Raw genomic sequence first — 17,831 nt, 5'->3', positions numbered from 1 at the left:
TTAATTGCACCTGTTTCCGTTAATTGCAATTATGGCAAATTGTACCATAAAACTGCTGTTGTAAAAAATTCCCTTTTATCTTCTTTGCATTAATATGCCAAATTGCATGTCTACTGCACATGAATGTTCATTGCAACGGCTGTTCGAACTGTATAAGGGACACAGGCCCCGTCAAGTCCAAGTTGGCTTTTTGCCTGTGCCCTTAGTATATCAGCATATCCAATGTTGAAGTAAACACTGACTTTGACTTTGACTTTGAATTCTTCGACGCCCGTGTTGAAATCGTTTTTTCATGCAGAAGCATGGCGCGAGCATTGCATGTAAGCCTTCTTTGCTAGAAGAGCTCTAATTAAAACTTCTGAGCTTTTTGTAGCTGTATGGTACGCAAACGTGACATAAGAAAATAATTCGTACCATGTTTTAGGATCAGGATCGACGTACACAGCAGGAATGTACGTCGTAGTCTTTTTCAGGCGTTCGCTCAGTTTGTTCGTCTAGGGGCGTACGCCGCGGTTGTTCGGGGAAAGGTGTTCCTGTAGAGTAACACTGGGCTGCTTCAGGGTATGTCTTGCTGTAGCCCAAACGGTTGAAAAAAATTACTCGGGGGTGTTATAACGCAAAGCTTTGTTTTTCTAGTTTGTGGTGTTTTCTAAAATCCCCTACTGATGTCATTACTGCAGGGAGCGCCGCTGAGTTTCATCTCACCCATACTAACGCTGGTACGTCTCCGCCTGCCGCACCCTTAGGGCTGGGAAAGCGACACGCCTTTGGGGCGTCCGGAGAACTTACACCTAATAAAGTTGCCCTTCCCCCGCTGAGCACGATAGGTCTGACGGGGAAGCCGCAGTTCCTGCATGTATCACCTTCTTCAAGCTTGTGGCTGGTGGCGTCGTAGTAAGGAAGATGGAGGTGTCGATCGCGTGTTGTTACGCCTCCTATTTCTCGCCACATTCACCTCTGCCCAAATTTCTTAAAAAATAGGCAGCAACGCTAGCCTTAACAACATTCAAAAGAAATGCTACCCACAAGTTCCTATCAACCCAAGTGTTCGGCTATGAAAGCTTCGCATTACGTCCTTGTATACGTGGGGTCGGCCAGTTCTTAGGCAATGATCCACTCTTCTGCAATTATAACATTATTGAAATTCGTAACTATAATGGTTGCACTCGCAAACAAACATGGGGCCATCTGTTCTACGGCGGCCTTGTTACGCTGCTGCTAGAATGGCGTAATGGCTACTGCTTTATGCTATTTGCTTTAAAAATACAGCCGATAGTAATCCATGACAACTGGTAAGATAAAATCTCTCCAATGGTATGTAGCTGTATGAGCATAACCGCTACCGTTGTGCAATGTTTTGCAATTTTTTTCAATCAGACACGAACTGCAGCCAGCCTCTGTACCCGACGCCTCGTGTAAAACACCAAGTATTGACATCACGCCGGAATGTTAAACTCTACGCTGAACTAGATAAAGCAAACAATTACTTGATATGTGTCATACCGACTGTTCTATTAGCACCGGGCCTCTCCGTGTACTGCCTCTTGTAAAGAAAGTAGATGTGTAGTTATAAATGTGCTGTTAAAAATGTAGGTTAAGGGTGTATATAAAGGAATACAACTTTAGACGTTGCAAATCTATATTTGTTAGTTGCAAACGTGCTTTGAGCATGTTTTCTCCATCATCTGTACAACTGCTCAAACCCTAAAGCAGGCCGATGAGTACCAGGTGCTTTTATTATGTTCAGCAGTCCAGGAAGCGCCACATTATGAACGTTCCGCCATATTTGATTGTTTATACTCTTTCGTTTTGTGCAGCAACAAGCCAGAGATCCTGTCCTTCCTAATAAGCCAGAACGTCGACGCTAACGCGCAAAACAAAAGGAAGACAACTGCCCTGCATATTGCTGTTGAAAAGGAGTTTGTAAACTGCATTCGTGTTCTGATAGAGTCTGCCCCTCTGCTGGACGTGAAAGTTCCAGTGAGTTTACGTTTGGCTGTTTATTTCTTTCTCTAGTTGCGTCAGTTCACTTGATTGCTTCTAAGGAGGACCATCTGATCCCGTTAAAAAGCAGTCTAACGTGTATTTTTGATACAGGAACGCGGCTACTGTTCTGTATTTATATTTTGCCCCAAATATGCCGACTTTTTGGTTTCTGTTGAAAAATTTGCAGACGAACGCGGTATACCACCAGTTTTCCCAGTTTGGAAATGGCGTTTTTTTTTTACATAGTTCTTGTTTCCACAGTTTGCGTGTTTTGGCTGGGGGTTGAATCAATTGAGGGGCTGACAGGCCTTACCTTTGGCGTTTACGTAAACATGGAAACGCTTTCGTCTTTAAAGCAAGCTAGGTTTGGAGAGGGCCCGTTTACGGCCTCGTGAATTCGCACTTGGCAAAACGCGTAATGTTGTGTTAAATGCATAGTGTTTGTATTGTAGATAGCCGTTAAAATCAACCTAGAGGTTTTTAATCGGCAATAGCAAGTTTCGTGCTGCGAAATTTCGGCGTTCATTCGTACCAACTTACCTGCGGCAACCCCAAGTGTTCAGTACTGCAATGTTTCTTGCCATTTATATATTTTTAGAGACTTCGAGTACGAGAAAACTACTTTACCTGCCCCTAAACTGCGCTGAAGTGAATCTATTAAGGTCGAGAAAGCACCGCTCCCCCTAGCATTATTGTGCAGTGGAATACATGGCAAAGTCCCTATTCGGGGAGGGCATTGTGATTCCTCTCTTTATGATCTTGTCAATTTGATGCTTGAGTGAGTTTCTTTGCAGTATTTTTTAATTCTCAGCATGGGTGGCTCCAGAAAATGGTGCAAGAAAATAAGTCAGCACCTACTCAACACCTGGGGTGGTACGATTTTTCTTACCAAGCGGCAGGAAGGAAGGAAATGGTCACGGTGTCGAACCGGTACCCAACCGGAAAGCAGAAACAAAACAGTATTTTTGCCGGAACTGAACGCGAACTGAACTGAACAGAAAAAAGACATAACGGTTTCCGGCTCACAACAAAACGGTTCTTCCAAACCGTTGTTAAAAACGGAGGTCTGTGTCGTTCGGGTCTTTTTTTCTTTGCCGCATCATCAACTTCGTATTCTGTTGCGCATTTTTATTCTTCAGGTGAATCAAAACGCTATAACGCTCTCTTCGTGTTCACAACATGGTGAAAAAAATGCCCACCAATATTGCAGTAGTATGTTGCTGCTGGTCGAAGAATCAGCGTGCAAGTCTGGAGAGAGACAAAACATTTATTTAGCTACGTTCAGCTGGGGTGGTTCCTCATTTCAGGTAACCATGTGCCGTCCAGGCTCGACTGGCCCTCTCGACCAGCGCAAGTTTATCTTGAGGGAGGGAGCTGCACAGCAGTATCTCCCATTGCTCAGGGGTAGGGAAGGAAAAGGGGCTTGTAGGTCTGGGTTTTTGATGCGCTCCTATATTATGTGCCGTAGAGAGCTGGATTCAGTACAGAATTTACATTGTGCGTCTAACTGTGTGGGAAATAACAGATGCATCCTGACTAGATGGGGAAGCGTGTTTCTCTGTATTAGTCTTAGTGTGGTTTCTTGGTCCTTTGGGAGCTCTGGGTGTGGTGCCGGGAATGCTCTTCAACTGAGCCGGTAGTGTTGTGTAACTTCGTGGAAGGTTGTGAGTGGCGTGGGTTCCGGTGTCTTCTCGGCGGTCTGGTGGGCGAGATCTCGGGCCGTGAGATGGGCGTGCTCGTTGCACCCATGAATGAGTGGGCCGGTGTCCACGCAATTGCGACCTTCCTGCCCGCTGTCTTGCTTTCTAGGATGCTTAGCGTCACGGGTACCACAAATCCCGACATGAGGCTACGGCATGCCTCTTGTGAGTCTTTGACAGCAATCGTGGTATTGGTTTGTGCAAGGGCGAGACCGATGGCAAGTTTTTGTGTTTCTTTGACCGTGGCTCTTGGAGTGGAGGCACTGGTGAAGTACTTACACCCGTCCGTCAGCACGGCCACCATGGCGCTTTTACCGATGTAGTGGGCTGCGTCGGTGTAGGACGTCGTCGGGACTCGGGAGAAAATCTTATTCAGAGTTTTTGCCCGGGCTTCTCTGTGATTCTGATGGTAGTTCGGGCGCGTAATTCTAGGTATCGGGTGGAATACTATGAATTTACGCCACGATTTCGCGATCACCTGCGACTGCGGCTGACTCGCGGCACCCATCTCTTTGGCCAGCCCACTGCGACCCCTTCGTGTACGACCGCGCCGGGCAGTTTGATTTTGACAAGTGGCCCTTAGTTCCAATACGGTACTGTGCAGCCCATACGAAAAATATTGTCTGCGGATGCGCTCACGGGTTATCCAAGGGCTCGCTTTAGAGACTTGCGTATGAGCACGTGGATCTTCTACTGTTTCGTTCTGCTCAGGATGGTGTTGAGAGTCGCGTAGGTTATGCGTGAGAGGACGATCGCCTAAATGAGCCTGACCATATCATATTGTCCTTTTTCGTGCCTGTGTGTCGCTTCGTTACCCTGCGCATCATATGCGTGACCTGCTGGGTTGTCTTGGTAAGTTGCTGTACTAATGCGTTTTCTTGCCGTCCGCCTGGATAAGCAGGCGCAGAATCCTGATGGGTTGCTTGGCTTGATGTCGTGCCCATCGAGGGGAATGTGGGTGTTGTCGACATCCTTCTTTGTTCAGCTTCTCCTCACCACAAGAAGCATACACCTCTGTGGCGAGCACAACAGCCTACATCTATTTGAGTACTCATTGACAGTGTCGGAGGTGAGGTGGAGTGGGTCGTGCAACCCTCCTAGGAAATCGGGGCACGTCCACAGGGTCATGTCGTCCACGTGCAGGGCATGGCTTAAGTTCGGTATTCTTCTCAGCTGCTCTAGGAGATCCAGGAGCGCGATGTTAAAGAGTAATAGGGAGACGACTGAGCATTGGAGAGTCCCTCTTCTACCGACAGTGATGGGATTAGAGGTAACGTCTCCGATCTCGTGTATGGCTTTACGGTTGGAAAAAAAATCAACAATGCAGTTGTAGGTCCTCTCCCCGCATCCTGTATTGGCCAAGTTTCGAAGGATCGCCTCGTGTGCCACGTTATCGAAAGCTCGTTTCAAGTCTAGTGCAAGGATAGCCCTCGGGGAGTGACGCGTGGCCGGGACGAGGATCTCCTTCAGATAAATGAGCACGTCTTGTGTCCCAAGATGTTTCATGAAGCCAAACATTGTGTTCAGTATTTCTTGTGTTGCGTCAAGGTGGTTTTGCTGGCTTTTCAGTTTGATTCTCTACATATTTTTTCAATACGGGATGTTAGCTATATTGGTCGCAGGTTCTCTATGAGGGGCAATTTGCCGAGCTCCGGGATTAAGCGAACTTCAGCCATCTTCAATTGATCCGAGAGTTTTCCTTTCATCCAGGAGGAGTTAAAACGTCAAAGTAGGATTTCCATGGGTGGGGAATCTAGGTTGGCGAAAAACGTGTTTGTAATTTGGTCTGGGCCCGGGTCACTGTTCCGCTTGCTGTCTGCTATTGCCTCTCGTAGATCGGAGAGTGTTATCTTGGTTTCTATCTTGTGGTTGGGATTTCCTTTTATTGGAGGGGGAGAAAAGCCTCCCTTGTTGGGAAGTACTTCTTCTCCAGCTCCTTCAGATGTTCGGCGCTGGTTCCCGAATAGGCATTCAATGTGTGCACCAGGTTTCTGTTAAACGCTCATTTACTTGTCAGGGCCTCGATTAAGTGCCTGATTAGTTGCCATGTTTTCTTTGTGGTGAATGTGCCTTGTAGGCCATCGCAGACCTGTAGCTAATTTTTTTGTGGCGCTGCCACATTTTCTGCAGCCTGCTTGTTGATGAGAGATATGCGTTTCCGGAGCTTTTTATTGCATCGGACGGTTCCACCTCGCTGTAAGGCTGTGTCGAGCTTCCCTTATGTGGAGGAGTTTTCGGTGCATATAAGGTATCCTGTAAGAGAGGTAGCTACAGTCTGAGTGCGTGCTTCAGAATTTCTAATAGTATCCTGTATTCAATTCTTCATAGGATAGTTCATAATCGAGGTTCTGTGAGAGCGTGGCCTGGCGGAAATCATGCCAGTTCGTGATGCGAGCTGGTTCAATACGGGCCTTGTAAATGTTGTCCTTGATTAACAGGTAGATTATATCATGGTCATATCCGAGGCCTCCCTGCTATTAGTCCAGGTAATATCTAGACGTGCCACTAACAAAGTAAGGTCGGGACTTGTGGCCCTCAAGCATTGGTTCTCTTTCGAGTAGGTGTGTCGGGGTCGTTGAGCAGCCTTAGATGATCTTGTTTGATGAATTCTACTATAGCGGTCCCCTTTTTGGAGTTGTGAGTGCACCCCATACTTGGTGTGGGCCGTTAAAATAAGGGGGGAGTCCTTTGCTGGTATTAGGGCTTCCTGGATAAATTCTCGTATTCCAAGTTGTGAGCGTGATGGCCGGCAATACATGTTAAGTATAAACAGATTTCATTTTTTCTTTGTTGACGGGGACAGAACTTCGACGAGCTTGTGCGAACAGTCTTACTGTGGCGAGAGGGGTTGAACGGCCGCAACGCAACCTTTCACGATAATCCCCTTAGACTTTCCTGTAGGATCGGCATACGTGATGTATCCCGGCAAACTAGGGTTACAATTTGTTTCCTGTAAGACAATTATTTATGGTTGAGGGTCAAGGGAGGAGAGGTGTGGTTGAAGTTGCCCCTTCCTGTTTTTTATGCCACGGCAGTTTCTTTGGAGAACCGCTGTGGCGTTCGTTCTCTTTGGTGTAGCCGTCATGTTCAGTGGTTGGGTCCTTGCTTTTTGCTGGGGATACATGTAAATATGAGGAGAGCCTGCGACTGCTGCGTCGGCTTGCGGTTTCGAGGTAGTCTATGCGGACGCTGGACCGCTCTTCTTGGCGCTTAAGGGCCTGTACATCCTGTTTCAATACGTTTACGTCTTGGTGTAATCTCTGTTGGTCCTGTCGTAGGGCATTATAATGCGCAATTCTATGTGTTTCGTCAATGCCTCCATTGCAGTTGTTATGGCTGCTTGAAACCACTGGAGTTGGGCAACTTGCAAGAAAACTGGCGTCTGGACTTGATTTGCTGCGGGACCCTCTAGTGTCGTCGTGCTTTGTGGATCATTCGTTGTTGGTGATGGTGGGGGAGCTGTGTTCATTGTGTTCATTGTTGTCGGTCAGGGCGATTGTGTTTCTTCAGGTTGTATTGAACGGTTTCTCTTTGGGGGTTCTCAATTCTTTCCAAACTGGCTTGAAGTGCTGCTTTTGGTGTTCTGAGTAGTGTGGCGGTAGGTGGTAGGTGGTTGTTCGTGTGGTGGGGTGGGTTGGGGTTACTGGGAGCAGTGGGAGACACAACATATGCCCAGCTCACCTGCTTGTTATCATTTCTGGCGCTTGAGCGCACTGTTCCGGGAGGTAGACGTGGACCTAAATCCTGTGCTGCTGCACCTCATCCATGTAGGAGAACTACAGCGGTCCCTGGGACGCCCGCGTCACAGTGTAGAGTCTTTACTCGTGGCTTACTCCTGCACTTGGCGCCTGGCTTGCTCTCTACGTTGAAGGATGCAAGGCTCGCTGAAGCGCTTGGAAAAGCCCTGAGCCGCTGTAAGGTGGGAGCCGCGGCAGAGGGTGCACAGTGGCACACAGGTGTAGCTCTAACTAGATTATCGGAGGCCGCACTGGTGGCACACGTTGAGGTTTGGCTGCGGACACGCTGTGTATCGATTTTCGGTTCAGTACCATAAGGTAGGTACTCACGGGGACTCTCTTTTTGTACAGTTAACAGGGGTACTCCTCGCATAGATGACTCGTGCATTGCTCAGCTGTAGACTCCTTTGGCGGTTTTGCGAAGGGACAATGAATAATACTGTCCCACTACCGCTGCTGCGCCAAAAATGGTTTGAATACCATAGTGTGAACGTTTCCGCTCCCAAGGCGTGGAAATTAATCTTATGACACAAAAAAAGCTGTTTTCGTTTTCCCTGCAATTCTCTGAAAATAAACTTTTGTAGTTTTATTTCAGATTTCAGCCCGTAACTTTCTCCGATTCATTTGCCTCGCCTTGGTTTAAGGCTTTATTGGGTACCCTAGCCACGCTGTGTATTTTTATTGCAGCTGCCAAAGACACGCCTCAAATAAGCTTCACCGGATCTTCTTTCTAAATTACTGTTTGCCAGCTTTTTTCCCAAATAAAAATGTACTTCGTTAACAAGACAGGAAACGAAGATGGTATCGGTGTGATTGCTTCCCAAGGTTTCGAGAGCAGATTATTGACAGCTTCTTGATCACGTAATGTCATGCGTTTTTTTTTGTTGTTGTTGGTAAAGGCCTGTTGCGGCTGTTCACTGTTGGGTGATCTATTTCTTTGCAGGACGAAAATGGTTCCACGGCCCTCCACAAGGCTGTTCAAAAGAAGAGCGAGGCGGCAATAGAGATGCTTGTAAACGTTTGTGGTGACGCTCTTAAGATCAAGAACCATGGTGGCTTTAATGTTCTTCACTTGGCTGCTTTTCAAGGAAACAACTTGTAAGTGTTTTAGCGAATAAGCGTAACTTCTTCGTATTTTTTAACATAGAATAATAGCTTGTTAAGAGACGCTCGCTGCATCCGAAGTGGTAACTTAGCGCGGCAGCATTTGGTACACAGGCTGGTTCAGCTGAGAGCGTCGTTTGTGCAAACTGTGAATTTTATTTTCTGTATAGGACTGTGGCTGCAGAAAGAGCTGTACTTTTTGCTACTTCTTGTAGAATCACGTTCAGTCAGTGTCCCTTAGAAAATAAAAAAGTAGTCTTCTGGTTCTATACAGCGGCTTCGAAGGCACCGACCGCTCTGAATTTGGGGAAGGATTACACAACTCTTTCGGTGGGCTGGTATTGATAGACATGTGGCTCATTGATGAATATTATATTTTGAGGATTCGTGGGCGTAATTTATGCAGAAATAGCATCGAAAGGTTTTGGCAACGCTGCTACAGACGTTTTCTCCAACCACGCAGTCACGATTCTCGCTGGCACCACTAATCTATTAATATTACGTAAGTCCATTTATATAAGAGTTTAAGGCATCCATTATCCGCATAGGAAACCTCCGTTTAGAGAAAGCGAATTGAAAATTGCCTGCAGGACACAGCCAGGTAAGCATGTATGAAAATATACGGTACAGAAGAGCACGAGGACTTGTATAAACACACAACATTAAGTTGCCCTTTGTTATTGTCTCAACTGGGCTATAAAACACATTGAACCGGGATGTCATCGAGTAAACTATTACACGGAAAGACGAATCCTAACAAAAATTAGTCATCAGGTGTCAACAAAGAGGCACTTCCACAAAAAAAATAACTGCCCCAAGAAAGCTATCCTGAAAGTTTCAGCCGAGCAACAAAGGCGCTTTGGAACTTTTTACCTAATATATAAAAGACTGTGATTAATAATAATATGTCCGTAGCCAACTTAATATGACATTAGAATTTTTGTCAGTTTACGAATTACACCAAAAATGTTTAATTGCTCAGGGAAAAAATGAGGAAGTAAACGTTTTTAAGTGTCCCTTAGTATTTGCTACAAAGAAAGACAAGCATCGTGGAAAACTGAGTGCAAAAAAACAGGCTGTTTTTATTTCATTCCAAAGTTTCTGTCAGTTCATTTTTGTGTTCAATGAAACATTTTAGATTTCAGGCACAGTCGTATAGTGACTCATGGCATGATTGAATTCCAAGCACGACATTAAAGTATAATTCTGAACGCTAAGTATACATGCGTGTCTAATCTCGTTTGTTGCGACCGGGAAGGCCGACTGAAGCCGGGAAGGGGTGCAGAGCTGATAGGCCAACGTAAACTGTTTACTTCATTGCGAGAGGTGAGCCGAAGCCAAAGCCAAAGAACAATGGCCCGACGGGCGAGGTTACAATACAGGACTCGAGCAGAGTGACAGCATCGATCCGCTGCTCTAACAGGAATGGTTTACAACGCTTGCGGGGGTCTATTTATACTCAAAAGCGGTAACGATCAAAACGCAACAAGCGGCAACACGCCACGAACGTCACAGACACACACAACGCTCTTTTCAGAGTTCGTAAGCCGTTCATAGCCTCGGCGCACGTTGAGTCCGGGAGAGGGGAGAGAGGAGGACTCCACTGAGTTCGCGGGGCCTCTGTGTCCTTGAAGAGCGTGGAGACGAGCCTCGCCGCCAGCCGCCGAAGTTTTTTTGGAATGCGCCGAGAGGAAAGCGTCTGACGCGGCTTGTCGCAACTTGTCACCGACATAGTGGCGCCTGTTTTCAAAGGCGCACGTAGTGGCTTCGCCGCACAGCCGAGGACTGATGCGGGAAAGTACGGCGGCGCTGGCCGATTCGTAACATGTTGCACTCGCTCGTGGGCCCAGCGTGGTTTACTCGTGCCTACCACCCTCGCAAAAATACCCTGTTTAAATTTTTGGGTTTGTTGCGTGGCTACATTCACGCAATGCAATTCAACAATAACTTGCGTCTTCGGAACATGCAGAACACCATTACGCGTTCACCAGCAAACAAAGGCGCCGCAATGTTTAAAGAAGGAGAAAAATAAGACGCGCTTCTTCTGAGAGCAGACGCTATTCTACCCAAGCAGCAGCGTTCGAGATCCTCAGCAAGCGGCATACAATTGAAGAATGTACCAAGACAAGTTGGCACCTTTAACTGAATGTCAGAAAAGGAGTTAATAAAATCTCCATTTTCCCCAGAGCAGTGCTATGTTTTTTCGGTAGCCTTCGTGGAAAAGAAACGCAGAAATTGCTACAAATAGCAACCAGGGTAACATACTATGTTCATTCACACCAATTCTGTAATGGCGCAGCTGTTAACAATTTCCTAGAAGGAAAGCTGAAGTATGAACGTTTAGGAAAAGTATTCAAAGAGTGTGACTCACTATTAAGCGTGCGTTTCCTATAGACCGTTTCAAACAAACTTTACTGACTCCTAACACTCCCGCATCTATTATATATATGCCATAATAAACAATCCCTACCACGCTGCGAGGAATCTCTCGCGCCCGTGAGCTGCCTAAACACCACACTTTAGACCGACGGTGATACTTAGGGGCTCTGACGCGATTCTTACGACATCAGGTATCCTATTAAAAAACGCAATACAGCCACTTACGATTTGTGCCGGTAAGAATCAGTGCACCGGGGGGTGTTCATTAACTCTGCTTCTTTGGGCACTATCGAATATGCATATCATCGTCATCATCCAGCTCCTTCGATCGACTTTCAGTTTTGCCTATGCGCCTGAAATGCACAAATAGGCCATATAAGGCCGTTTCTCTGGAACCTAACGTGTCCAAAGACACGGAAATATACAAAACAGCAGCACTGTATGGAGCCGGAAAGTATCGACGTCGTCGCATTCAAATTTGAGTCGCCACAAGAAAAATTACTAAACTAGGCAACCCTGGCAGGCTGTACCGAAGCAACATAAAGTAAGTAGCTGCTCGGTCGTTTTCTAGGAAAATCCTTGCCTTTCGGGAAATTCTGCTGTTTTTTTTTAATATATGTGTGTGACTTCGGGTAAATATTGAATTATTTTCTTCTGAAATTCTTCCATGGCCGAAGAATCAAATAAGCAGCGGTTGCTTTGTTGAAGTTCGTGCTCACAGGCTGTTAAACAATTTTTTCTGGGAACTGCGAATACTCTAGTCTCATTTTTGTCATATCATCGCACAGACAAGGATTATATGTACTTGTGGCCGCAACGATGTTTACCGAGTCGTATCGAACACTGCAAAGTTCGTTCCATATATGATTCGGAAAAATTGAATGGTACAAAATTATGGGTAACTTTAAAGTACAGGAGCTGTTCATGTTTTGGTGCGAGAAGTTTCAAGTAACTTCATTGCGCATCTGTATTAGCAAACAAATTGGCGTTGAAGATGATTTGATTCGGGGCACTAACATACAAACATAGATAGAGTAACTCTATAAGATACTTTTTAGGTGTCGACAGCGGATCCCACAGCAGTCAGATATAGCTGCAGAGTGGCTCGAAGACTTTTATCTAAACTTTATCTTGTGGCTACCCTCGTAACTGCGCAGCTTGATGGGCTTCCACCGTCGAGTGACTGTTCTGATGACGGTTAATAAATCCATGTTCGGCGTCTTTGATAAAAGGTTCAATCGAAGTGGACTAGTGTGCAAATTTGATGAATGACGTGGCCGTGCTTGCGGTCCAGCTTGACCTAGAGGAGCAAGGCTGGAGCAACAGTACAACAGTACAGCTGGCGGCACCTCTCCCTTTTTCGGAAGCTGTTGCACCTCACACGAATTTCCGAACTTCCCGCTGAAACTTCTCCACGACTGCTGGTGGAGCCGGATTGTTTTGTCCGCAGGCACAAACGAAGTGGACCGCCTTAGCACGCGCTAGAACCCGTCGCAACCGGCTTCGCGAACTCGGCATCTGTAGCGTGAACTCGGCGTCTGTGTTCCCCCCTTCATGTGCAAACGCACATAAACTGGCCAGGAAAACGGCACGCAAGAGGTCACCCCACGAACGCTACCGCATAGAAGCCAGTTTCATAACGTGATGGACCCACGTTAGGTTCCGACCGCGTGAAGCGTTTTTAAGTGCCCAGCACTTTATGGGCTCGCCTTGTCGCCGTAGCTCGCTGACCGTCCATAAGACTGCCAGAATCAGTTAGCTCAGCAAGATAACGGACCCAAGCAGAACCTCATGTACCATCGTCCGGGAGTCGCACTGAGGCTTTGAAAACCATGCGGTATAAATAATCATAACCGTTCGAATCTCGTGAACCGCTGGCGCTTGTCATACATGCCCCCGTTGTTTAGCGCAAAGAAAACTGCAGGTACATTTCAGGCATAATCCGTGTATATAACCGGCATCCCCAGCGTTCATTTAGTTAGGAAGGCTCGTTGGGATGGTTTGTACGATATTAGGCGAAAAAAGCGGCCCCGCAAGAATTAACTGGCGCATTCGAAATCCCGCAGAAAGTCTCCAGGGGCGCCAGAAAAAAATGGCGCGTTCGAAATGACCCCAACAGCTCCAGCATACGAAATTAAAGCAGGCAGAAAAAGAACAGAACTCCAGCTGGCGCAGTTCAGGCAGGGGCACGCGAGGACTGTGAAGACGGGAAAGTTGAAATGCATTGGGTGGCACCAGTGAGCGGATAACGGTGCTGCAGCCCATTATGGCGAATTACTGCTATTCACTTCCGACAGCTTTCACATTGAGTGGAACAGCTTTAATGTTTTCCCGGGTTCGTCTTTTTTTATACGGCGGTGGTCTTTTAATTGTTTTTGATGTACGGAATTTGGGGTATTTTGTTACCGATTTTTTTGTTTTTTTTTTTCAACCTCCCAAACTTGTGTGCATTTCCCTCCCGGTTTTGTAACGAGGCGACCTGGGAAGGCGAGACGGAATGGTTCTTGCGTGCTATAGGTGCCTAAATTCGATGTTAGGTTTATTTACTTTTTCCGCTTCAAAATTAACAGTCCCGACTCTAACACGGCATGGTGAAAATTCTGATCGTCTTTTTTGTAGGTATTGCGTACTGCATTCCAGCACAACCTTTTTTCTTTCCAATCTTTTTTACAACCTTTTTTTCTTTTCAGCACAACCTTCTTTCTTCGCTTCTTTGTTTTCAATTGGTATACCGCGAGGATGAGAGGGTGTTGACCATAGGTTTACTGCTTCCGGTTTCCAATGAGCGGGACTGTGGTTCCCCGCAGCGACAGCGGGGCACTGCGATCCTGGAGCGCTAGAAGGCGTTTGTGCGCCGACGGTAGTAGCATGGCTGTGCGCGCAGCCGATTTCGCGACAACGTGTGCGCGCGCTCTTGTTACGCGTGCCCTTCCGATGCGACGCAGATAATGTGCATACAAGGAACGGTCACGCTTATCTGAATAAAACGAGCGTCTGCTCGAAGGAATAGCCAACTTTATTTCATGATATAAACTAAAAAAAGAGGAGGGCCGACACTGTACTAATGCACCGCACCACACGCGAATGTGCCTGCAAAGACGCCTTTCATTTTTTTTTATATCATGGAATAAAGTTGGCTGTTCCTTCGTGCAGACGCTCGTGTTTTCATATCAGCATGACCGTGACTTACATGCACATTATCTGCGTCGCATCGGAAAGGCACGCGTAACAAGAGCGCGCGCACACATGTCGCAAAATCGGCTGCGCGCAAAGCCGGGCTACTACAGTCGGCGCAAAAAGGCGTTTTAGCGCTCCAGGATCGCAGCGCCCCGCTGTCGCTGCGGGAAACCACAGTCCCGCTGATTGCCAACCGGAAGCACTAAACCTACGGTCAACACGCTCTCATCCTCGCGGTATACCACAATGCAACACCTCGCTTCCACGGGCGTCCACGGGCGGCGCTGCATATTCCGGCGGCCACGCGCTCGCAGTGTAGCGTTTCAATCCGTGAGCACTGTACAGTGCGCAATACACTACGCCATGCACGCCTTGCCTGTTGTTCCTGCGCACATGCACGTTTTTGTTGGGCCTCATTATTCGCCGAATTTACACACTTGGTCACTTCTATTGGTCACCCTGGAGCGGTGCAGTAAAGACGACCTACGGGGATTACTTAGAGTGTGGTGGTACCCAGGAACCGGTGGAAGGCTTGGCAATAAGTGCTGATCATGCGAGAGCACGAATCGGTAACTGAGAACAACTTTACGTCCGGCGGCCGTTGTTCGTGTCCGGATTTGGGTCGTTTGTGCGGAGGAGCGAATGACACCAATTGTTTCTCTGGGCGCAAGCGGATGTCACCTGTAAATTTGTAGAGTTGTCGTTTCTCATCTGAAGAGTGCAGGGATGATTTGCTTTGGGTACAGCTCCAGGTGATGTACACCGAAGAGCAGAAGTTTACTGACCACCAAAACAGCCATTTTGAGAGTTTTCTCTGCCGCACGGGAGCCCGGAGTACTATGTGCGGTATGTTTCATTAGTTCAGTACTTATACGACATTTCGCATGCATTCGACAGTTTATCGGGCGGCTATAGGAAAATACATTACGTAAAATTGACATTTTCCTGATCCGTAAACTTTTGATCGTGCCTGTACATCATTGCGGCGGATTCTGCGCACAATCTGTAGATGGTGTGAGATGTGGAGGGGTTGAACATTGTTGCTGTCACATTCGCAAGTCACACAAGATTAGGCGTCCTGAGCGTTCGGCTTCTGACGCACCCGGGCTTGTGATGCAAGTATTCCCCGTGCGTGTGAACGCGTCAGTATATTTAAAACTGCTGCTATATCACAAGAACGGTATGCGCTTGTCCGGAAGGCAAGTAGCCATTTGGCGGTATCGCTACTAATATTAGGCCGCCGGTGACTTCGAAAAGAACGCCTTGTTTGCGCAGCTTCATGTATCATCTTGTGCAATTTTCCAACCCTTTTTTTATTCCGAAGGCATATAGCTGCTCTCCTGTCCCGCAGTGAATCAACCTTTGCGACATAATGGTGGTCGTCTCTCTTTCGAAGGTGATCACTCCCGTAGTGCGGTAGATGAAGGAAAAACCCATGTCACGCATTCGTATGTGAGTGACCCGCCGCGGTGGCTCAGTGGCTAAGGCGTTGCGCTGCTGAGCACAAGCTCGCGGGTTCGATTCCCGGCCGCGGCGGCCGCTTTTCTGATGGAAGCGAAAAGCAAAAGCGCCCGTGTGTACGATATTTCGGCGCACGTTAAAGATCCCCAGGTGGTCAAAATTAATCCGGAGCCCTCCACTACGGCGCGCCTCATCGCCTGCTTTGCGTCGGCGTGTTAAACCCTACAATCATCGTCGTCTGTGAGTGCACACCCTTTCGGATTGTGGAGCACTCCTCCTACTAGCTCTGAAAACGGTTGTTTCTGCACAACAGAGCTCACACGTAAGGCAAATCTAGCAGCATCCGGGTTGCTTCTTAAGAGGCAGTCTTTGAAGTGGATTGTTAGGTTCCATACATTTTTCATACATGTTAGGTTCCGTACATACATCTTCGTTTGGGATCTGCGGTTGTCTTAAACGTACAAGGTCACCTTTTGTTGGCAGCTTCCAAAATCAGTCATGCGGTCTTTGATGAAACATTTCTGCTGTCGTGATAACGGGAACGATTGCTTGCACGAGGGTTTATTGGCTACCAAGGCACACATGCTTTAACGTTTTGTGCTGTGCAACTTCTTAGAAACTCGAACCACACGAAAACAATACTCAGAAATCGCACCAGAAACTTAAACGACCGCAGCCATTTTCGCACGGCGTCCTCCAAAGTAGTGTGCCCTTCATCGCCGGAGCAGGCAAAGGTTTGCCGTGTAGCAGAGCAGGTACGCCACCCCAATCGGGTGGTGACCGGGTAGTTATTTTCTGCTGCAGCTTAGGAAGGCGCCTGCAGAAATGGTCTGAGAGGCGCATGTTTCCGAATTTTTTTCGACAACAAAACAATGTTTTTTGGAGGGTCTAAACACTTAGAAAGTATTACTTCACACCGTGGTCAAATAGCAGTTCACGTTTCATGAGGCTATGTGCGCTTAAGTTCTAATCAGAAAAGCACTTTTAAGGATACTCTGCGTTTTGAGCTTGGTGTTTATATGACGGTAAAACTAGACCAGCAGAGTAGGGGTTCGGCGAGTTAGTACATGGCAAGTGTTTTAAAGCGCAGCACAAGAACGAGTGACGACTACGCTGTGTATTCTTCGTCTTTGTGCAGTTGTCTCTAGTCCTACGCTGCGCTTTGAAACACCCGTCGTAAACCTTGAATTATACACTGGAGCAATTTTCTTTGGTCTGTTAAAAAACGTTCCAAACATTTATGGAACAGCACAAAGGGACGAGGACGAGGCGTAGACGGACGGGCCTTGTCCTCGTCCCTTCGCGCTGTTCCAAGAATGCTATACCAACACGCCCAAGCTTATACCTGAGTTAATTGCAAACATATATCGTGTACTGCTATAATTACACGTTTTCAAAGCATGGCTTATCATATTTGCTTAAATTCAAAGCTACGTTTCATCTTTATTTTCTGGGCGTGCTAGGACATTTGCCCCCTCGCAGAGTAGATCGGTAGTCTTTTCTGCAGTAGTTCCGGTTTTAGCACGACGAAATGCATAATATTCCTAACCAATTCAAACAATCATGAACTGGATTGTTTCTAATTAAACTACAGCCATGTTTGGCAGAAAGAGAGCGAAATCAAACTTGCATCACCCCAGGGTCACTTAGAAAACGATTTCCACGCGGACATTATTGGTCCTTTTCGCCGAAAACGCTACAAACGTATTTCCGTAGTATGCGGCAAGATTACAATTTTTGTTTCGAACGCTTTTCGCAAATATAGCATTGATCAGCGCGCGCCATGCCTTTCAGAGATTGGCTGGGCTGCCGAGTACCGAAGCAAATACATTTGAGGAAGTGTACAGTCGTACGTGAAACATTTAGGGCGTTCGTTCAAACCTACATATATACACAATATTTCTGTCAGGGCTCAATTGGCCTCGAGGACATACCGTGGTGCCACCTACGAGTGACGTCACTTGTAGGACGCCGAATCGTGTTGTCGTCTGCTACAGCAGATTTCCCGTGCGTATGCGGAAGCGTGTTTTTTTCTTATGGCCACCGTCTCGCCCGCTCCTTGTGGATTTGATGCAAATTACCAAAAAGTTGTCTTTAAACCAAATAATTCGGGCAAGCAATCAGCGACTCGCTTGTTCCCGGCGACACCGCCGGGTTTAGGTAGTTGCTACCATCGCGACCCACAGGTCCTACATACGCAGCCTGCTAACGCCAAGGACGATGCAACTGATGCCGAGAAAAGTACGCTGCAATTAAATTCATTATGAAATACTTGCGACGGGACATG

At 47.1% G+C, this 17,831-nt stretch overlaps 1 protein-coding gene across 1 annotated transcript in view; it reads left to right on the top strand.

Moving 5' to 3' along the window:
- Positions 1–17,831, top strand: part of LOC144147089 (uncharacterized) — a 293,400-nt gene that overhangs the window by 239,027 nt on the left and 36,542 nt on the right. The window contains exons 28-29 of the mRNA XM_077679136.1: positions 1,818–1,980; positions 8,367–8,521. Of these exons, the coding sequence (XP_077535262.1) occupies positions 1,818–1,980; positions 8,367–8,521 (318 nt within the window). The remainder of the gene's footprint in view (positions 1–1,817; positions 1,981–8,366; positions 8,522–17,831) is intronic.

The sequence above is a fragment of the Haemaphysalis longicornis genome, unplaced genomic scaffold (assembly GCF_048455015.1).
Source record: "Haemaphysalis longicornis isolate Haplotype H1 unplaced genomic scaffold, Haemaphysalis longicornis Haplotype H1 scaffold_7, whole genome shotgun sequence".
Lineage (NCBI taxonomy): Eukaryota > Metazoa > Arthropoda > Arachnida > Ixodida > Ixodidae > Haemaphysalis > Haemaphysalis longicornis.
This window is presented reverse-complemented; position numbering and strand designations above follow the sequence as displayed.